Source organism: Pteropus alecto, unplaced genomic scaffold (genome assembly GCF_000325575.1).
Source record: "Pteropus alecto unplaced genomic scaffold, ASM32557v1 scaffold45, whole genome shotgun sequence".
NCBI classification, from domain to species: Eukaryota; Metazoa; Chordata; class Mammalia; order Chiroptera; family Pteropodidae; genus Pteropus; species Pteropus alecto.
Genome location: NW_006442491.1, coordinates 13,010,455 through 13,033,588, shown reverse-complemented (window position 1 = coordinate 13,033,588; position 23,134 = coordinate 13,010,455). Strand labels below are relative to the sequence as shown.

The window sequence follows — 23,134 nt, the reverse complement described above, 5'->3', positions numbered from 1 at the left end:
TTTTTTCCAGGCCAAGGAACTCCCTGATAGGTCCTATACAGGGAGAGAATATCAAAGGAGATAATTTCTACTTTCCCAGGGTACACATTCCATTGAAAAACCACGGCCAAGACAACAGCAAATAATCTAAGAATTGTAATTAAAAGAATGCCTTTCCCCACCTTTTTCCCCTACCCATTATTTGTCTAGAGATTTCCATGGAAGGAACTGCAGGGTAGATCTAAAGGGCTGTCAGTATTTGCCTAGTCCATCCATCAAACAATAATACCTGAAAGAAAAAAATTTAAATTCTCACTACTTTTTTTGTTCCCTACTCTTTCGTTTCCCCACTGAGGCACTCACATTTCTTAGGTGTTTGGTTATGGCAATGCCATGGATCGGAGCACATGTACATTGGACCCTCGCAATGTACAGCCGAAGGCAATGGTTAAACCACTGATGCATTTTCTTATTCTTTTTTTCTTTCTTTTACTTTGCAAACCTTAGGAGGAAAGTCTAAGATGCAACAAGTGAGAGTGCTGAAAGGTGAGAATCCCAGGTCAGAAAGCATTCAGTTACTGGGGAAGAGCAGAGAACAAGCCATAGGCATGCATCTACAGGAGCTGAGCAGGGCTGTTGAGGACAGGACATTGTGGACGTCATTCATTCAAAGGGTTGGAATTGAAGCTGACTCAATAACTCTTTCATGTGCAATACAATCATAAGTATAATTACGTGGAAATAAATGAGATTAATGCCATTGTTAACTATCACCCGTAACTCCTCTCCCCCATTCTGAAAGGGGCTATGGGCAAGTGGGAAATGTTGGTGTATGTTTAACAGAGTAAAAACTACCCTCAGACCCACTCACAATAAAGTTTCTTATTAGAGTTACATCGCATGCCCTAGGGTAGGGAAATGCAGCAAGACATTAAACTGCATTAATAATCTGGCATAAGATCCAATGCAGTTCAGCAATCCGAAACTGCCATTCAATAGAGAGTTTACTCAGTTTTCTATGCTATGGAACCTGCAATCCACTACAGAAGTTTACATCAACTCATATCAGACATAAATGCAGCCACCTCTGGGTCTGATACAAATCCGAAGCTCCAGTGTACAGTGATTTAAATGGGCTAAAGCAGGTAAATAACTCTGCAAAACACCATGAACTGGCAGAATCCTTCCTACGGCTAAGAAATCCAATTGTGCTTCTAGATGTTGGCAGGGTTTCACTTTACCCCAAGCCTTAATGGAATGTTTATTTCTGATCTAGGAAATCTGGACATGGAAGAGAGAAGATAGGAAAACTACTATTGATTTAAGTCTTAAGAGACTGACACTAAGCCTGCCCATCCCAGTTCCTTAATCGACAACTACTTTGTACACACCTCTCTCATTTATCTAGTCTGCTTCTTACTTCCTGCTACATTTCAGGCAGTTGTCCTGAAATCAGCTGGCTCTCAGATCTTAGAGGGTCTTCAGATGCGACTGCTATTTCTAACACTCTTTTATCTTTGAGGATTTGAACGATGATGCCTTTGACTAGGAAGCACCAGGAACTTTCATTCCAGCCTCTTTCCAGTGCTTCTCAGGCTTTGATGTGCACAGGAACCACGTGAGGATGTTGATAAAATTCAGATTCTGACTCAGTAAGTCTAGGGTGAGACCTGAGATTCTGCTTTTCTAACAAGCTCTCCAATGTTACTGATGCTTTTGTTTCGTGAACTGTAATTTGAGAACAAGGTAGATGTTTTCTTTCACAAAGACTCATCCAAGTTAATGGGAGATATCTGATGGCCTGAGTAAAGACAGGACCTTCTAGAAAATGGGAGGGAGACACGTATCAGTGGTGGTAGTGTTGCAGGAAGCGACATCTGTCAGAGGAATTTGGACTCTCAGACAACTTTGTTAGAGGAAGGAGAGTTTATTAGGCTGGCGAAGCTCGTGAGACAAAAGGCATGAGCTCATTCTGGTTAGATTTCACAGCTTATATACCCCGGTAGTGTTCCATGCAAGGGGCATGTGATTCCTTGTCTGAGGGTCTATGTGCACTTCCTGACTCAGGATGGTCGAGAGGGAGTTTCAGGTGGAGGTTACAAGGGGAAAGGAATTTCCAGACCATCAGTCCTATCTATTTACAGATCCTTTCTCTTGTAGGTGTGACAAGTTTCCAGAAGACCATTCAGAGATCTATAGGGTGTGGTTAATCTACAACCCACTGACTCATCATTTCTGCAAGCCTTTTCCTTTGCATTTTTCAGATGCCTCTTTTAGTAGGATAGGTAGTGGCTGGTGCCTAGCTTGCCAACTGCCAGTCACATCCTGATGATGAATCTGTCTATCTTTTCCACTGGTGTCCCTCTGGAGAGAGGCGCAGGTACTCTTACCAGTTTTAAAGTCAAGGCATTAAATTGTATTATAGTAACAGTCCTTCGGCACACTTAAATATTATCAGATGTATTTTAAAAGGTTGCTTATCTAGGATTTGCCCAGCTTCCTAGATTTTAGATTAGAAGCAAAAAAAAAAAAAAAAAAAAAATGACAAAAATAAAATGGCTGAAGATAAGGAAGATGAGAGAGAGGTTACTCAAAGCTGAGAAGGCACAATTTACCAATTATAAAATAGCTTCCAAATGTTTAATGTCGGGTCCAACAGTCTTACACAAATAAATAAGATGCTGAATCATCAAGTAGAACTAAAGTTCACCATGGCAGGATTGACAAGGAAGGGGATTATAATGTAGTTGAGAATGATGTTCATCCACAGCCACTACACGGCATCAGAGGAAAATATGTTAGTTATCAGTGGGAGCAGATGTCTATTATTTGGAACATAAATTCATGTGAGACAAATCACATACCCAGAACAATGAAGCAATGTGCCACTTTGGGTCCAAATGATTTCTTTGAAAATAGCTCTCTTTTAGGGAGAAGGTAAGTTTCCAAACTTATGTGTTTGAAGGAAAAGGGGTAATATATTCAAAGGGCCTAAAGTTTTTTTAAGGTGCATTTGATTAAAAAGCTCCTGTAAAACTGAGTCAACAAAACAGCTGTGCTGAAATTTTGTTAAGAAAATGCATTTTGTCATCTGTTCAGGAAGTCATTATGTAATGGGGAAAATATGCAATGACAAAGTAACAAACAGTTGTGTGGTTCTAAACTCAGGATCTTATATCCTGAAATGTTGGCATAAATGTGCACCCTCACATTCATTGACTGTGTTAACCTTTCTTTGCACAGGAACTTTCATGATACAGGTTTGTTAAAGACACAATTAACATTATGCTATAACTGTCTAAAATTACCACTGAGATTACTCTGAAAAAGAATGTTCTGAAGTCAATAATCGAAAAGAACAAACCTTGCACTACAATTATGCTTGAAATATTTAGGAACCGTCAAACAAATCTTAATTTACTATTTGGGGAACTTAACCAATTTAAACACTGCCAATTAAGGCCAAGAAACCAGACTTCAACTTTCTAGTGCTTTCATGATGGTCCCTTGTCTGAATTTGGAGCAATAAAGTCCTAAGTGATCATGTTGTCACTACATCTCAAGAACTCTTTTTATACTGAATATTTTCAAGGAACAGTTAGTCCCAATGACATCTTAGTTCCCCTTCCTTGCTTCCACTTTATCACTGGGGCAGAACTCTGCAATAGACTAAAATATTAGCTGTACCGTAATGATTCCAGGTTATTATTCTGCCATTTTATTGAGTTGTCTGGTCCGGGCATAACTGGCAGATCGCATGGAGACCACCCTACAAGTAAGATGCCTTTTAAAAGGGTTTCAAGAAATATCAAGTTTGCACATGATGACTTTGATCAACTTCCCTCAGTTTAACAACCTCAGCATTGGGATACACGTGAGCTTCTGATTTCTCACTGTCACACTTTAAGTCATCAGGAACACTAATATTTCGAGAATAAGCAATCTCATGCTCTCAAGAAAGCTGCCCAATAGCTTAAATTATTGTGCAATATCTTAGAAATCATAACATATAATGTTGGTCTTTTACATAGCTAGAGTCTAATTTAATAGCTATTTTTGATTTGAAGTTTGTCTCATTGCAAAGTGATTTAAACACTGAATCTCTCTACAGCCATGCCACCCTGAACAAGCCCAATCTCGTCTGATCTCGGAAGCTAAGCAGGGTCGGGCCTAGTCAGTACTTGGATGGAAGACCACCTAGGAAAATCAGGTGCTATAGGCGTAAAATTTTAAAAATTTAAAAAATAAGGGCTTGTAAGCTGACAAGGTCCTTGCAATCTGTGAGGTCAACCAAGGGTTGCCTTGCCTAAAAAATAAAATTAAATTAAAAATTAAAAAAATAAACACAATCTATCATTTAAAAAATGTTAGATATGAATTATACATTATATATAATATTTGTAAAGTCCATAATTTTTAATATATATACATGTACGTGTATATGTATACGTAATGTGCGTGAGTCTATGCAGAAAGAGCACATCCATTGACTTTTGATTGCTGGAAAAGAAGGCTCGAAACATAAAACAGCTGAAGTAGGTTGAAAATAAAGGTGAGAAAAGGTGTAAATTGATTTTTTTTTTTTTTTACTACAATGATACGAAGAGGTATTACCTTTCAAATGTTTAACTGATATAATTTGGAAAAGGTTTAAGTGAACTGTCCTTTTATTCCTTCCTACTTTTGTTTCATTTTAGTAAAAATGGATGAAATAATGAACAGAGACAAATAACTGGGTTGGACTCCAAAGTTAAATACTCAAACCCTGTCTTAACCATTGACCAGCTCTAGACCTTGGTCAAGGGTGTCCTCTTTCATGTCAGTGTGAGGAAAATGATAAACGATAATCACCTTGAAGGTCTGTTGTGAGGATTAATGATAGGAATGTAAAGTTCAAGCTCCTGGTGCATAAAAGACACTCACTTCAGAAAGAGTAAAAGTTTCATTTAAAGCAAATTGGGTGCTTTTCCTGGATTTAGGTAAAATCAAGAATAATGGGGATATTTTCCTCATAGTTATGCTGAAACGTATATCTACTCGGTCACCCAGCAGAACATATAGATATATAAATCAATAAAGCTTTCAAAAATACATCGTTTGGGTCTGGAGCAAAGGAAGTGACAATTTTTCTTGCTGAATGGTCTTTCACTCAATGTTAAGGTTGATCACTTAATCTCGGAAAATCCAGAAAATTCAACAGCTAAAGCTCTCGCCTACACCCTAATTCAGTTCTTCGGGGTCTGTATGCCTCTTTGTGCTACTCTGCAATCTGTTCCACCTGCACCTTAATAGGCGGTCAAGTCACAGCTCGGTCCCGAAACTTCACTTCGGAATGTTCTGGCCTTTTAGGCTCAAAAAGAAAGTGTTTAGATTTAATGGTTTTATGGTCCATTGAATCCTGTGTGGTAGCCTCTAATTGCATCCAGGGGTAGGAATTTCTTTTAAAAACTTTTTTTTTCTTTTGACAGTTTAATAAGAATTTGCTAATATGCTGAGCATTCCTGGAACACATTAGGTGAGTTTTAATTTTTCTCTATTTGAGGTCCCAGCACTCCCTCATGTGGCACTTGTCCATATAACAAGTCAGAAGCAAAAGGATAAATGAATATTTAATCTTTTTCTCTTTCTTTTTCACTTTCCATGTTTAAATGGAGCAAAATAGCTAATATAGTTCCATGGAGGATGAAATAAAATTTTATTACAGCCGCTATGTGTAAAACCAGAGAGATTTCTACTATAATGTCCTAAAAGCCTCAGTGAATAGTAGGCATTTTATTCATTGGTTCTTTGAGAAGTTATAGGCGCTCTACTTATCTGGCAAGACAGAAATTTAACCTAATAAGACCACTTCTTTTATATACTGCTAGCGTTTATTTTGATTGTTGCTTTGTCCTTCAATATTTTAATTATTTATAGAAATTATTTTATATTCATCCTTGCTTATATGAAAGATAAAACTTAAAATATAAAAAAAAACACAATCTAATAGTTTCAAATGAATGTGCCATTATAAGTAGAAGCATTTATATGGCTGCTTAAATATTATAATTGTCAATTATTAAAATGCTGACTAAATCATCTACTGCAATAAATCTCTTATTCATAACACGATGCATGGCACACTGCTCTCCACTCGGTGTTTTCCAGTTTTTTTTTTTTTCCTAGCTTAAGAGTTCTAAGAGTTTTAATTTTCATTTGTTTAAAATTCAAGCCCCTTAATTTCTGCTCCTGAATTTTACAAAAGTTTCACGTTTCCCAATGAGTTTCATATTCTTTAGCTTATTCCTTCCATCCTCTCAAAACTGAAGGAAGAAAACTGTAAAAACATAGAACATTCACAGTTAATACTCTAAGACTATAGCATAGCATTTGCTGCAGTTAATGACATTGGATATATCAGTAACTGACCAGGACATTACAGACAGCCTTGCGCACATTATCGATAATGGTGGGGAAAGTACTTAACCTCTCCAAGCCTTGATTTCCACATCCACAGGAGCTGGAGAAAGATCCTTACAGCTTTGGGCTCACACACTGTAAGATGGTGGTCAGAGACAGATGAGTTAATAAATTCAAATTGCCCGGCACACATTAATGGCTAAACGAATGTTGGCTATCATCATTTTCCACAGACTATCACTTTTTAAATTTTATGTAGCATTTATTAAACATCTATTTGTATTTTCAGGAAGTTCCAGAGATAAATGCCTATCTGCTTGCTCTCCTCTATTCCAAGAATGTAGCTATGAGAAATGAAAGTCGAAGGCACACAAATGCTTACTCCACCTGATACAGAAGAGCTGGCATAAAAGATAGAAGATAGAGAATAGAGATGAGATTTCAGAAATATAAGGAAAGTCAGTTCTCTACTTTGAATGATCTCTCTTTTCGTATTTGATAAAATTTTAAATACTACTGTTGAGAATTTTCTGTTTTTGTTTTTCGAGTTTTCCCCATGTGGAGGCTTTCTTCCTTTGTTTTTGTCTTAGAAGCAGAACTCGTTCTTTAAAGAACTGTTTTTTTGAACTGCAACATGCAACACAAGTCGCTGAGTGCTCAGCGACACACCTAATTTTCCTGAGACCCTTGGGAACAACCCCAGCCTCTTTGGGACATGGTAAGCAAATCACTGATCTTGCTTCAGCAGAGCCCACTCTATCACTGAGGAAACATAATCCTAGAGAGTGAAAATGACCTGCCACAAGAAGTGAAACTAGTTAGTGGTGAATTTTCACATAAATCAGATGTCCCAGCCGGACAGCCCATGGGACAGTTGTAGCCCACAAAAGTATTTGCTTTGGCCCATACCTTTTTGCCCCAAACAGTGTTTTAGAGAATTTTGATTTATTTGCCAACATTTAAAAACCAGTAGATTGCACATAAAAATAAAGGTTTCTGGCTTCTCTTAAAATTTTTGAAGATTTGGCATCCCACATCCTCACTCCCTTGGGGCAACAGTTGGCGAGTGTCAAACTGCCCCCCTTTTGATGGAACCTGCAATCTCAGGTCTGCTAGTGTCCACCACTGAGCTGGCATTGGTGTCTTCTTAACTTCATCCTTCTCTGGATACTTTTATCTGGACATTGTTATCAGCCTGGCCCTAAAGCCATTTTTTAAGGTTCCTGGATAATGTTTAGCAAAAATGTATGTGTGTGTGTGTGTATCTCTTTAGTAAAGAGTAATTTTCATTCCCACTAAGATCTTAATGGAGTATACTTTTCTGAAAGTGGCTTTTCATGTGTAGAAGAAAAAGATTTGGGCGACTCCAGATTCTGAGGGGCAAATAAAATCATAGCCATTTTGGGAAGATTTCCCTAGCATTTATCTCATGTAATCCTCATAAGAACTCCTAAAGGTAAGAGCTCTTATTTAACTAGGGCTGCCAGATATAGCAAATAAACATACAGGATACCTAATTATAAATAATTTTCGTTTATCTGAAATTCACATATAACTGGCTCCCTGTATTTTATTTGGCCATCGTGAAATTGAAAAAAGAGTAGCTCCATTGGTCACTTTATAACCACGTAGCTGTGTAAAAAAGTAGAGCTCTGTTCTTGGGCCCAGTTTATAATTGAGGAAGTGCCCCACAATAGCGAGAAGAAAGGCCCGAAGATCCTCGAAACAGAGCCCTGTGATCCAGTCGGGAGAGCCAACTGTGAAAGCGAGACTATAATACTGTAGCAACTTCCAGAACTTTCTAGATGTTCATTTTAATTATTCAGGCCAGACCATTCTCTGGGGATTTAAATAACCCTCACCTATACTGACTAGGCTGATGGGGATACTTTCTCCAGAGAGAACTGCTTAGTAACCCCTGTCCTCTGAACGTGGCCCCTTCCAGCTAAAGGCCAAGATCCTGGATATAGGAAACCTTGATTAAGGGCCAGATAATTAGGGAGGTAGAGGAAAAAAACCCTCTACAACAAGGTCCATAGATTTCACAATCTCCCCAAGGATCAGGCTTGCTTGAGACAATTTCCATATTTTGAAACAACAGAGTAAATCAAATATCTGCTGCATAATTCCATATTGATTTACTGAGTTTTGAGCAAAGAAAGCAGTCTCTACCAAAGGTGAATATTCTCACACTCTTACTTAAATTTGCCTGCAGCTATATATAATCTTCAGTTAGACACTGTCTTGGTTTGCATCCTACCAAAAGCCAACAATGGGACAAAGATATAAGTTCAAGTCTTTTTGGGGGAATGACGACAAGGTAAACTGAAGGAGTAGGAAAAGAGAGGGATGGGAGGGCAGTCAATGAAGGGCGTATTAATGGGCAGGTAACTTCTGAGGGCAATTGGGGCTTAATTCCATTTGGGAACACTGGGTGACAGTACAAGGAAATGCTTCAGTTACCTTCATCAAAGAGAGCTCAGGTATTTATTCACTAGCTCTTATATATCATTGGCTGAGCAGTCCTCCCACTAACACACTCCCAACCCACCCTACCTGACATTTGTCATTCTGTTGCCAGAGAAAATGTCCGGCAAAAAGATGCCAGTACTGGTATAAATGGTAAGTGACGAGGGAATACACCCCAGGCACCAACAGCATCTGCTCCAGATACACACCCTTTCCTTCCACATCACCGATCCATCCCACAACCAAAACATACCAATTGAGGGATACTCTTCGTTATGAGCTAATTACCATTGGATTTCAACATTAATCTAAATATTAAATAGACCATCAACTCCATAGGTGGGTACATGGAATACAGAAAACGGTAAGAATGTTGAAATCCTTGAAGGATGTTGCTACCACAAATCTGAATCATAAACTGTGATGTCACTGCCCTTACAGGTACCAGATCCTGGATCTAAGATTCTTGAGGGTATTGCCAATTCCCTCAGAGTCAGCACACCTTTGTTTTCCTTGATCCACCTTATCCCAATGTCTACCAAGTATCTCACTCTTCTGGGGGACCTGTTTTGTATGCATATAAATTAATTACTTTTAGGAGATTACAACTGACAGATTAATGGGTTTCCCCTCATGATATTTTATAGGATTTTATGGAAATTAAAGGCTGCACAAGATGCATAGGAGCCCAGACTCTGGAGCCAGACTGCATGGGTCTTAATCCCATCTTTATTATTTATGAATTGTGTGACCCTAGGTAAGTTATTCATCTGCTGTGGGCCTCAGTTTCTCATGTGTAAAATGGACTTAATAATAGTACTATGTCTTGAGGCTGCTCTGAGGATTAAATGCTTTAATACTTGTACTTAGAATAGTGCCTGGAACATGGTAATTGCTTTATAAGTGTTTGATAAATAAATGTAAAGGAATACTACAATACAATAAGTATTTAGTAATGCCTCATGGTAAGTGCACAGAGAAATTCATGTTGTATAAAGCAGTCCTACCTAGTTTCTAAGTAAGCTTTCTTATTTTTCTTTCTACCCCACCTCCACCACAAATAAGGAGCACTGATCTTGGCATCGTCAGAAGTGAGGCGGAGAGTAAGTCCTGTTGTTTGCTAGCTCTGAAAACCTGCTTTCTCTGGAACTCCAGCTTTTTGTCCACAAAATGGGGACAGTGACACCTGTCAAAAATCAGACAAACTAAAAAGTTCTATATATGTGTGTGTATGATTTTTCAGGCTCAGGGTGTTTTACCAAGTGAGCTCTGCTTACTGCCTTCTTTTACTTCCTCTCCATCATTTCCATTCTCTTCATATTCTTTTTTTCCATTTTTCTCTCTTTTAAATTTAGTTTTTATTGTTTCCTTCTCATGAAATAATCAAAGGAAATTTTATAAGTATGGACCAAAAATAAGAGTATAAAGTCAGGAGTAATCCCATCATTTATAAATAAATACTTGTAAAATATAGTCTGCATTCTTAGTCTTTAGTCTAAAATAAAATAAATGTATTTTATGTTAGGACCTTACTATTGTTTATAACTGCTTTTTAAAAATTATTATATTGTCACATCTCTCTATACTACTATATTCTTTCTATGATCTGATTTTTAAAAAATTATCTTATTTTTAATACACTCTCCTTTTTGCAATATTAAAATTACAGAGGCATGTATCTTCTTGCAGAAATGTTTTTCCTCAAAATAATATTTTCTTCGAATTCCTAAAATTTTTTTAGGAATTTACAGCATCACAGAGAATTCACATTTTTAAAGCTTTGATACACAGTGCCAAATTATTTTCTAGAAAGATTATTCCATTTTACACTTTTTCCATTAGTTTTGAAAATGTACATTTCCTTCTTTCCTGATTATACTGTATAATTTTAAAATATTAATTTGATATTCAGAAAATGAAATATATGGCTATAATTGACTTTTATTTGATTGTTAGTGAAATTGAATACTTTTCATGTTTATTGGCCATTTTAATGTCTATTTATAAATTTCTTATTTGTCTTTTTCCGCTTACATTTTTTCATTTATTTTGTGTTATGTATTCTTACTCAAATATAAGAGCTATTTACACAGAAAGGGCAGTAACCCTTTGCAGTGTCATATTTTTTCAATTTTCTTTTGTTTGCCATTTGTTTTCATTTTTTTATAGAAATTTGAGAGTGGGCAAGTTTTAGTTTTTGTATGTGGATTTGTTTGCTTTTGTTTTAATGGTTGTTGCCTATGGCATGCTTGGGAACGCCTCTACTATCTTAACTATAAATAGACAGATATCCATTTAGTAGTTCTCTTCCCCTCCCCCGCTTTTTTTTTCTATTCTCCCAGCCCATATTTCAGAATTACCATAAAGAAATGGCTGGGGCCCAAGACCACTTATCTGCATGTGGTGCTAGAATTAAAGAGGCTCCAGGCACTGACCTAAGTCTGTTCAGAGCAACCTTGTGTCATGCTGATATTCCTCCTGGCAGAATGCTGTGGAAGACGTTTCAGGGAGGGAAGTGAATCTACAAGGTCCTCATTTCTTAGAACTAAAATGCTTAAAAATAGTATTTAATGTGTGCTCTTTGGCCCTGAATTTCCTGCCCTGCTTAGCATCAAGAAGTCAGATAGAATTCATTATCAACTTTTATATGAGTTTCTGAAGCAGAATGTAGGGAGACTGATCATCATGCATACCCTCTCAAATGTTCATAGTTGCTAGGAAACTGGAAAGTTAATAAATTAGCCCTAATAAGGAATTTCTTTACATCATATTTGAATTTCTCATCACTCCCCATTTGGAAATGCTCAACTGGGAATATAATCCATTTGTAAAAAAGAATAATGGCAGAAATGTCCAAAATCATGGCAGAAAACACAACCAACCAGGTCACTGCATTTGCTCTTTCATTGTGAGAATAACGTAGGTTTGGGGGAGGCAGGAAGGACTTTGAAATAAGGTAGCCACAAGAGTGAATCCTACCTCTGCCACTACCTAGCTGTATAACTTTGGGTGAGTCAATTTTTCAGACCCCTATTTTCTGAGATGTTAATACTAACACTCATAAAATAATTAAAATTTATTGAGGCACTACTCTGTGCCAGGTGCTGTTTTAAGCACTTAATATGTGTGAACTCATTTAATCCTCACAGCAACCCAAGGAGAGAGGTACTATTTTTATCCCCATTTTACACCTGATAAAACCAAGACACAAAACGTATCTTTTCCAGAGTCATACAGCTAGAAAGTAGAGAAGGAGGATGTGCAAGATCAGGCATTTTGATGGCAGAGTCAATGAACTTAATTTTCGTGAGTGTGAGAACAGCCAGGGAAGTGTTTGCTTGATGCACACAGATAAGTGAGTCACTAAATAGTATCCACTTCTGTCCTGGGTGAAGACTTTCTACCTACCTCGCACAGTTGCAAGCTCTCCATCCACATGAGCCATGCACTGCATGGCAGTAGCCCCAACACATATTGGCATGCTGACTCTCTGCCCTAAAACAGAAGTCGACAGGTCTATCTCAGCAACATTCCTGAGCATCCGTGGATACAGCTTCCATCTAGAATTAAAAAAAAAAAAAAAAAAAAAGTTTTGAAATTTCAAAAGCTTAGCTAGAGCTTTGGCATTCCCATTTTAATTAAAAAGAGAATATATTCTTGTATTTTTCCCATGAAGCAACTTACTTTACAAAGATAAAGGAAAAGCGGTCATTTTAACATTTGTTAAGATGTAAAGTTAGCAATACGATAATAATGAATTTCTCAAGCCATTGTTCTTAATAAGGTATAATTAACATACAGTAGATTTGCCCATTTGAGTGTAAAGTTTATGAGCTTTGACAAATGTACAGTCCCATAACCGCCAAAACAATCAAGATCTAATACAGTTCACCATACTGAAAAAAATTCCCCATTTCCCATTGTAGTGAAACTCGACCTTCACCAATCCCCTAACAACTACTGATCTTTTTTTTTTTTTTTTGGTCCCTATAGATTTACTTTACAACAATATCACATAAATGGAATCATATAGCACGTAGCCTTTTGAGCCTGGCTTCTTTCACTTGGCAGAGTGAGTGTGAGATTCATCCACGTTGTGGCAGGCATCAGTAGATTGTTCCTTTTGGTTGATGAATAATATTCCACTGTAAGAAGGTAGCACAGTTTGTTTAACCATTCTCCAGATCAGAGACATCTGAGATGTTTCCAATTTGGTGCAATTATAAATACAGCCACTACAAACATTTGCTTAAAGTTTTTTGTGGGAACACAGTATTCATTTCACTTTCTCCAAGCCACTTGGAGGGTATACAAAGGCATGAAAGTTAGATTTTAATTTAAGAAGATACACTATGGCTACTTTGCCCCTCTCTCTCTCTCTCTGTGTGTGTGTGTGTGTGTGTGTGTGTGTGTGTGTGTGTGTGTGTGTGTGTGTGTGTGTGTGTGTGTGTGTGTGTGTATGTGTACGTATATAAAGTCAGACTAGCTCCAGGCAATTACTTTTAAAATTATAATGTTTTTTTCTTTTTCAAAATCCTTAAACTGAATTCTGTCCATTAAAGTATGACGATGAAGGAAGATCATTTTCCTTTTTCAGTTTGAGTATTTTCTTCAAAAATGTTATTTGGCAGAGACTGGAGTTTTTGACTTAAAGAATTTTTGACTATTGGTCTTAAATGCCTTTCTCTGTGATTCTTTTGTATCACAAAGAAAACTACCAAAACCAAGAACCAAAACTTCACTAGTAAAACTTAACAGGAGAACAAGTTCTCTTCCCTCTCAGCAAAATTTATATCTCCTATTTATTTGGGATTATTTTTCTCCTCATTACTAACTGATTTAAAGGAAAGGAAGTACAGCCCTATATTTCTAATGAGCGCTAGGAGCACTAAGACAAGTATACATACCTAACCAGTATTTACCTTTCATTACCTAGGTTTAACTCTGCTTCCAGAGAGATCAAGATTTTTAGTTAACATAGTGAAGTGTGATTTAGTAATGAAATAACCAAAATAAATCAAACTTCCAAAGTCTTAATTGAAGCCTACTTCCTGTAGCGGAAGAAGAAATTCTGTCTTCATGTTGCTTTGAGGAACAGCTAAGGGTCTGTAATCTAACCCTTCCTCACATAATGAAGCAAAAACATCCAGCCCCCTGAAAAGCATAATAAAGAAGTTTTACTGGGTGATTTCTCTGTAATTCCTTTGAACATCATAATTGTCATTATTTTCTGTCATACCACAAGCTCTGCTGCTGGAAGTCTTTTTTTCTCCACTGACCCTCGCAGCATGACTCTTTGATCTCTGTTTTGAAGGGGGAGAGGCAGAAGCCTTGAAGAGAGTTTTTATTACCAATCATCTCTAAGTGTATTATTAGAATGAAAGAAAAAGATTTTAATAGCAGCCACTGGCATGCAGGCCTTGGGAGGCATTAATATTGACTTAGAGCTGAGGAAACAATGGAAGTTTTTATAAAGAGCACACACAGAGCTTCGAGGCATCAGCTGTGTGTGTGTATGTGTGTGTGTCTGTCTATGAGGCAGAAGGGGCAATTTTAAATGTCCAATTCCTGCTTCTAAGGCAAGGTTCAACACTTAGTATCTCCAGGCAGTAGCTTTACACTTGTCCACATGGTGGCACCATCACGTTAATAACTGTTTGCTTTTGCTTTGCCACACACCTTGTTTTCTGCTCTGAGGATGACATTGCAGAGACTTGTCAACTAATGTGCAAAATGCAATTCCTAGGCAAAATTAGATAAAATCAATGGAATGGGGAAATATATGTTATCTAAAAAGTCCAAAGAGCAATTACAACTAACCTTGTCAGATAGTTCCAATAGTTTCCTAAGCCCCTCTGGGCTCCATCCCCAATTTAAGTGATTTTTTGCCCAAATCTTATATAAAATAGAAGCTGACGACAACCATTGACTGTGCTCTTCTGAGACCTCCGCTTTGGAAAAATAATATGAAGACTGACATAACAGCTGAACGAACTGTTCGACTGTTTTTTTCTAAAGGATGGAAAATAAGATGCCTGAGTAAAGGAAGTAGGGGAAAGGTAGTAAAGCCAGAGACCCTTCAACAGAGCTTCTGACCCACACTTCAGAGCAAACAAGGGCCTCAGCTTAATTAATTAAAAAAGCAGGCGATATACACTCTCTCCCTAAGAGGGGCTACTCAGTTGAAGGAAGACACACGTCATCCAGCTTTTTTAGCCACATGCTGAATCCCACCGACTGAACACAACAAATTAATATTTTGTAAGTTCTATAAGATGATTATATTGTGTGCCAATTTCTCCACATTATTTTTTACTCTAAGCATTAGAACATAAAATATATGTGTATATAAAATATACCAGGACTTTTGTAATCTTATATTTTACCATTCATTTTTTAATGGTTTCAGAAGACCCATGAATCTCTTGAAATGGTGAGTGTGTGCGCATGTGTGTGTGTATGTGTGTGTGTATAAAGAAGCCACAGCTTTGAGGTGGGGAGGGGGAAGAAGGTGACAAAGAAAGGGGAAGAGGATGAGGGAGACAAGGAGAAGGAGGAAGAAAAAAATAGAGCTGGGATATGAAATCTCTTCCCATATGATTCTTAAAAAACAAGAGACAATTAGCTGCTTTTCATAAAGCGAGAGCAAAAAGCAGCTTACTTACCCATTTTGCAAACTAGCTGAATGATTCTGTGACATTTACACCTTATGAGAAGAATGCTGAAAATGCCACTGGTGAGTTTATATTGTTTCTCAAATATTAGAGAGAATGACATCACTTTTACCATCTGATATTTGTCAATAAATGATGCAACAAGAATGAGAATAGCTTCCTTTTCTAATATCATGAAACTTCTAAATGCCCAAATTGTAGAATTATTTTCCACCAATAATAAAATACGTGCAGACCATGGTTAAGAAGGATATACTGAGTTAATGTGTAAGAAAATCAAATTACTGTTCTTTTTAAAATTGAGTCCAATCAGGTCAGACCATGTAAAATATAACAAGCTGACAATTGCTGTCCCTGTCATGTTTGCAATAGAAAACTATGTTCTCCTGGGTGTTTCCAACTATTTGACTTTATTTGCAATAGAAAACTATGTTCTTCTGGGTGTTTCCAACTATTTGACTTTTGCTGGAGTAAGGGGTGGCACAATAATATTAGAATCCCAAGTCTTACCCAAAAATGTCTCCAGGCAACTACTGGGTTACGTAAGTGGCCCATGTCCCCAGAACTCCAAAATGTGGTTGTCAGAGTTGCGTGCAAAGAGATAAAAACCGTCACTGTGAATGACCTTCAGTTGTACTTGTAGAAGGGAGAGGTGCATAAATTTCATAAATGTGTTTAAAATGCCCTGTCATTGTGTCACAACAGGTTATCTGAGGTCTGTTTCTCTGCAGTCTTCGTCTGAATCAGAATAAGAGATTTCACACTGATTCCCTTCATCATATCAACGCAAAGCCACCACAACCCTGGCAGAAAATCTATTCTTAGTTCCACATGATCAGCTCAATGACACAGGGTGAGGGACAAAGGGTCATCCAGCAACTTACACAACAAAAGAGGAACTGAGATGTTAGATAGGTAAGTATCCCTAATGTTGCAATAAAAACTTCTCAAGTGGTTAATAGCATGAACCATTCTCCAGAGAAAGTGAAAATATATATATTCCCTCCTCCTCCCCCACTTTAAAGCTGAACAAATGAGAATGATCGAAGTTTGTGAATAGGTGGCAGTATAAACCTATCCACGGTATCTGTGTCCTGTCCCTTAATCACTCAGTACAGACACAGGCTGAGAAGACTCACTGGAGCACTATGTAATTCACACGAGATGTTCCAGGTTATAGCTTGGAAGTCACCACAGCCTTCTACATTCCACAGTTTCTCAAATTCCCAGGGTTACAGAGGTCATCCATCTGCTTTGCTGCACCCCTCTGCTCTCTTCTCGGAAGCTTCCACTGGACCAACTGTTTTGGGTCCGTTTTGCATCAGCGCAACCCACCAGCCTTATGGAGGCCGGTTCCATGTGTATCCGTTGGAATGTCAGCTCCTGTGGAAAGGAACTTTGTCTGGCTCACCTCAGCATGCAGTATAGTCTAGCTCACAGAGATTCTTAATAAGTGTGGGTAAATTAATTAACTAGCATGAGTTAAGGGGGGTTAAGGGGTGAGGAAGGCTGTACATAAATGGAACAGGTGGTCACATGAGCATTGTGATCTAAGGAATGCTAAGAGACACCAATCTCATAAGCCTGTCAGGCCTGAAATTTCTTTGGTTAAAGACACCTATTGGGGCTAAGGTGTCTTCTTCAGTAGATTACTAATAGGCAAACCACATTACCTGGTGAACAGAGTAGACGTGGGCCCAAGAAGGGGCCTTTCGAGAGCAGAAAACTTTGAAGGGGCCCAAAACATTGATGATTGGAAAGATGCAGAATTTTAAGCTTCTCCACTGTTAGTCAACTTTTCCCTCCCCATGGCTCTTCCAGCATTTTTTCAGCTCATTTGGTTTCTAGAGAAGATCTGAGACAAAGTCAAGTCCAAAGGGGTCTGGAGGAGGCTCCAACCTTCACCCCATTGTCAGGCTCCTACACTGATTTGCGGGTGAAATCATGCTTCTTGCCAGGGAATGAATTGGTTAGAAAGGTTTTATTTCCTCTTAATTTACATATGGAAATGTGATTTCGAGTAATTTTGCTTTAGACTAAAGAAGAAATCAGGAAAGAATGCAGATTCTTTACCCTGGATATTTTCTGCCTTTTTTTCTTTAATTTATCACCATCAATGAGCACACACAAAATTCACTGGCTTTACTAATGGCTATAATGTAAAATGGATGAGCCTGAACGACTACAGCAAATAAACTGTTTTCGTACTGCTGAGACATAAAATACTTCTTTAGAGTTATTTTGTCTCTTGTTTTTATTATAAGCAGAAAACGTAAATCATGACACCCACCATCCTGTACTTTGAAATACAAAAGTCAAGGGAAAACTAACCTGGGAAGAGAGATAAAGCTCTTTGGAATAGAGATGAAACATCAAAGTTGAAAGATTAATGCTATATAGAAAAAATGAAATCTAAAGTGAACATTTAGACAACAGTAATCAAAATGAATAATACGGGAAAAAGCTAGCAGGATGGGAATATTTGAGGCAATAATCTGTTCTGGTTCGACCAGGGAAGACGGCTAACTTGCATTTAACGCTGTTTCCCACACCATAAACATAACCCCCACTGACATACTCAGAGAAAAATATGGGGTCATCAGATCTTATCACTATTTTAAATATAGTTAAATTAATTAGCCACATAATACCAAGTGAGGAAACAGCGCTGGCTTTTTCAGTCACTTGTTCGATAGTCCCAGGCTTAGAATAATTTAAAACAATTGAAAAACTCGAGATTTCTCACAGCCTCAAGAATTTTCCCCTCTTTACGAAGCATGTATCTACATGAAAAATTCCACATTGAAACTAGAAGATCCTATTTTGATAGAACGTTTTGGGGTAATTTTAAAACATGATTTTAAAATAAAGAAGTTTTCTTACCTGGAAAATGCTGCAATATTATCAGCCAAAGTCTCCTGATCATTTGCCCCTGACCTGTAATAGTCATATATAGACTTTTGAAGTACTGATTTAGCATGTTGTTCATAATCACTGATGCACAGTAGCCGGGTGAACATGTTCATGGGTTACTGCAATCTCAGATTGTTTGTATTTTCTTCCTGTGTTGCCTTCTACATCTTGACAATTCTGTTATTCGTCAATTATTAATAGACTTATTCCAAAGTCTAGATTTAGTTCTCTGGTGATTGATGACATTAGGTGAACAAACATATGTTTAGATTTTGAAATTTCATTTGTAGCTATCTGCCAAAGAAAAGCAACACCTAAGCCACGAGAATTTGGGTTGAGGAGGCAACAATGCCACATTAAAAAGGCAGAAGAATGAGAACTACTTGCATAAAACCACTCTTGGCTCAGCTCTGCCTAAAACCGCTTCTTCCACACCGTATGGGTCTGTGCTCTTGAATTGGTACACAAAACAGGTTGCGAATCATTTTCCTTCCACATTTAGATCATGCACATACATGCGAAAAAGAGCTTATGAAATGAGTGGGGCAGGCAGCAAACAGAGTGTCTACACAATATGAATTTCAGCTGATTATAAATATTTTGGCTTTAAGAAGGAACGTTAAGGTCAAATGTACAGCTAATTCTTCAAGGGTCTTATCTAGCTCTGGAGAGGATATAAGGAGGTGCCATTCCCAAAGACCTTGTGGTTTCAATCTAAAATTTCATTTAATCATGGAACACGTGGAGAAATTAGCATTAGTAAGACATGATTCAGAAAGCAATGGCTTTGACACCTGTCAGATCCGGGTTTCAATCTAGGACCTTCCACTTAAAGCTGCTCACCACGTGTTCAGCAGCTGATGTCCAAATGCCTACACCTGTAGGAGGATTTTCTCTTGAACTAGGTACCTGCTTCTCCATGAGTATAATATGCTAACGTGGAAGCAAGGCTCCCTAGAACAGCCCTCAACCAAGGACTTAGGGAGCTGGTGCATAAATATCCCCAAACCCACACTCCTCTGGTGGGTGACTCCTTAAGTGCATGTTCTACTTTGCAGGCTTCACTGGGCCACAGTGTTAGTTGGTTTATAACCCACCCCATGTTGGCTGCCTTCCCTTTCAAGCTCACTTCCCTACCCCTTAATTTAATTTAAAAAACTTTTATGATACTAGGATTGGCATTGACTTATCCACAGTTTATTTCTAAAATGCAAAAATGCTTACTTTTGGCATCAGTGTGCTGATAGGTAAAAAGACATTAAACTTGCTATTGGAATGCAAAACTCTGTTAATATGATAAGGGAATCCTGTAAGATATAACTCAATTTTTCAGTTAAAAATCATTGTTCAATTTGATCTAAGGAATCTTAATTGTTGCTAAGAACTGAATCAAAATTTACATACTAAAACCATAATCATTTATTTACATATTCATTCATTTGCAACTTTAATAATTATTGTAACTGTTACCACCTTGCAGCTAATGTAATTTTGATGAAGAGGCAACTTAATATTCTAGAATGAACCTTAAACAGGCCAAATAAAACTAAGCAAAATAAGGGCCAGTGCTTCTTAAAGTGTGGCCCAGAGCAGCAGCATCAGTTTCATCTGGAAACTTGTTAGAAATGAATATGTCAGGCCCCAACCCAGTCGGGCTGAATCAGAAACTCTACAGCCCTGTGCAGTGTAACAAGCCTTCCAGGCGATTCTGATGTAGGATATTGTTTGAGAACCATTGCTTTGGCAAGATGGAAAGTAAAGGAGGATTTGCTTTTTAAAGAAGTTTGAATTAAGTAAATTAATTCTACTCTCGTTTTTTACTATTGCAGCCCAACAGTTGATACGGAGTACCATCTTAGCCAATACACTATTATATAGTCCCCACACTACATACTTAATCTCTTGGTAGAGAGAACTGAAAGAAGTGGTTGTGGTTTAGAACAGTTTTATTAATTCGTGATAATTACATCATTTAAACACCTCATAAGATGTTTATTCAAGACAGTACCTTCAGTAAAACTCCTCTCTAGGCCTCGGTGAAGTTGCAACCGCAGAATCAGCTCAAAATGGTCCTACGGTCCCGTCTGTTTAATGAGATTCTGGGCTGCTTTTCGGAGACGAGGGACCGAAACCGCAAGTCACGGAACTGAAGCATGCGCAGAACAGAAAACCCCGCCTTCCAGCCGCACCCGGAACCGAGATTTCCCCACCCCACTTCCGGAGCCAAAGGATGGGGACCAGACCTTGAACACCAGCCCCCTTTCGGAAAGAAAAGGTTCACTGTGCAGGAAGACTCTTATATCCTACCATCAATGGCAAGTTGCAAAGCTCTCCAGTCAAAACCTGGGCGTCCAGGGCTTCTGCAGTCAGCCTATCCCCCCTAACCCCTAACCCGCAATCTTTGCCTTTAAAAACCCTTGATTAAAAACCATCGGAGAGTTTGGGTTTTAAGTGATAGCTTCTTGTTCTCCTTGCTTGGTACCCTGCAAATAAAACAGCTTTAGTTTCTTCTTTTGCAAACCTCATTGTTGAGTGTTTGGCTTTGCTGTCCATCGGACAGCAACCCCTCGTTTGGTTCTGTTCAGTTAGTTCAGTGACAAAGCGAGGTCCTGAGGGCATAACATGAAAAAAGAAGCTCTGCTTTATTCAACCTGCTAAAGGCTGTGCGTGCCAGCTCTCCCCACCCCCACCTGCTAGTTTGGTAATCAGGATGGTATATGCCAATGTGATGGCAACTGTTGTATTGGAGCACTGTCCTTCATAGTGACAAAAAGGGGGGGGGGATTTTTTTTTTTACCCTAGTCTTAATAAAATCTTAATTCACTTCCAACCCTCCCTAAGATCCCAATAAAATGCCTCACCGTCTCCATAAACCTTGGAGTTTTTCCAAACCGTGGGAACTCTTCTCCCGCCTTCATCTCAAGGGAAACTTGAGATGCTAGAATGAAGCAACGAGAACCCCAAATACTCAACTGGATTGGATCTTCGCTCTCATTTGTTTTAAGATGTAATTTAGAATATCACTTGAAGCATGTCTTATTTCCTGTTTTTATCCTTTTCAGGGGCTCTTCATTTTCAATGAGGTGTGGGGCTGGTGGAAACAGTCATTTCTATTATTCCAAGCACTAGAAGGGAATGTTTATAGCATCACAAGCACCGATGTCTAGTGAAACACCAGGATATCCCAGACGACTCATGAGAATGCCTCTTACAAGGGTGAAAATTATTTCACTGTGGCTTTACTTTGCATTTCCCTGACTACTGGTTGTAACTGCAGAGCCAGCTGAAAATGGTCCTATCCTGTTTCTAACAAGATAGTTGCTTTTCAGAGACAACAGACCAAAAACGCAAGTCATGCGGCTGAAGCAGCGCAGAGGAGAGAATTTTGATCTCCAGTTGCACCCCGAACACATCTTGTCCCCCAAGCCCACCCCATCTAGCCGCCCTGAGGAACCAAAAGACAGAGACATAACCAGAAGCAAAGGAGCCATTGTTCAGGAAGATGTGGTGCTGAAGCCCCAGGCCATAAATGACCAAATTCCAAGATCCTCCAGTTAAAACTTGCCCCCTCAGCACTTTCACATACCTGTTCCCCCTAAAAACCTGCCATGAATCTTGAATTGGGGAGGCATATTTGGGCTTTCTCCCTCTCTCCTCATTTGACTGCCTCTTGAAATAAACTCTTCCCTTACTGCGTATTCAGTGTTTTAGCGATCAATCTTATAGAGTGTTGGGCATACGATCTTGCGGGTTTGATTACATAATAACTTTGATGACCTTTTAATATGTTTATTGGCCTCTTATTTTTCTTCTTTCTGAAATGCTTGCTGATGTCGTTGGCCATTTTTTATATTAGATTTTTGTTGATATTGATTGATAGAATTTCCTTATATACATTGGACACAGATCCTTATTCATGTATAAGGTAAATTTTTTCATATACAAATAATGCCAATGTCAGCCTCAAAGCTGCGTGATTAATAGCATGTGGTTAGTCAGTCTCCATTTTCTTTTTCTCTTCTTCCTTTCTCTCCCATCTTCTCTCTCTCCCACCCTCCCTTCCTTTCTTTCTCTTTGTTTTCATTTTTAACTTAATTTTCCTTGTCTTCTTCTCTTTCCTCCTCCTCTTCCTCCTCCTCATTCTCTTATTATTATTTCACTTCCCCCCCTCCACCCCACCCATTCCCTGTTTTGATTAAAGCCAAGTCCTAGACAGGCAAGTTGCCTCTAGCTAGATGGATTTTTGCTTTTGGGTTCCCCTGTCTTGTCCTTTGAAGTCATAGCTTTATGCTGGGATGAAAGGATGTGCAATTGTCACAAAGTTCTGGAAAGGTCCCCTTTTTCATGCCGTGCAACAAGGCAGGACTTTACAAACAGTGTTCTGGGGGTGTTCTGAAGATAGAGATGATGGGCCAAGGAGTTTACTTGAGCTTCTCTACTATCCTGAATTAACATCCTTTTGAGTATTCACCTTGAAAGTGATTTGTCTACTGTTTCCCTGACGTCCAGGAGGCTCTTAAAATAGGGCTCCAATACAGGGTTTGGCACATGCCCTCGGGGGAAAAGTAGCTTTGGGACTCTCCTTACTCTTCTGCTCTCTGGCTCTCACCTGATATTTGATCTGTTTATTTCTTATTGTTTTATAAATACTTTGATGCCTTTAGAAATATGTGTGTTATATTTAAAATAATATAAGTTGT

General features: G+C 38.3%; 1 protein-coding gene and 1 pseudogene across 1 annotated transcript in view; one reads left to right on the top strand and one right to left on the bottom strand.

Moving 5' to 3' along the window:
* HAO1 (hydroxyacid oxidase 1) overlaps positions 1-18,600 on the bottom strand; it is a 49,046-nt gene extending 30,446 nt beyond the window's left edge. Inside the window, exons 1-2 of the mRNA XM_006921603.1 lie at positions 18,405-18,600; positions 12,256-12,407 (exon numbers count right to left, since the gene is read on the bottom strand). Coding sequence (XP_006921665.1) covers positions 12,256-12,407; positions 18,405-18,547 — 295 coding nt within the window. The 5' untranslated portion in view covers positions 18,548-18,600. The remainder of the gene's footprint in view (positions 1-12,255; positions 12,408-18,404) is intronic.
* Positions 4,083-4,201, top strand: LOC112471257 (annotated as a pseudogene).
* Positions 18,601-23,134: the final 4,534 nt, after the last annotated feature.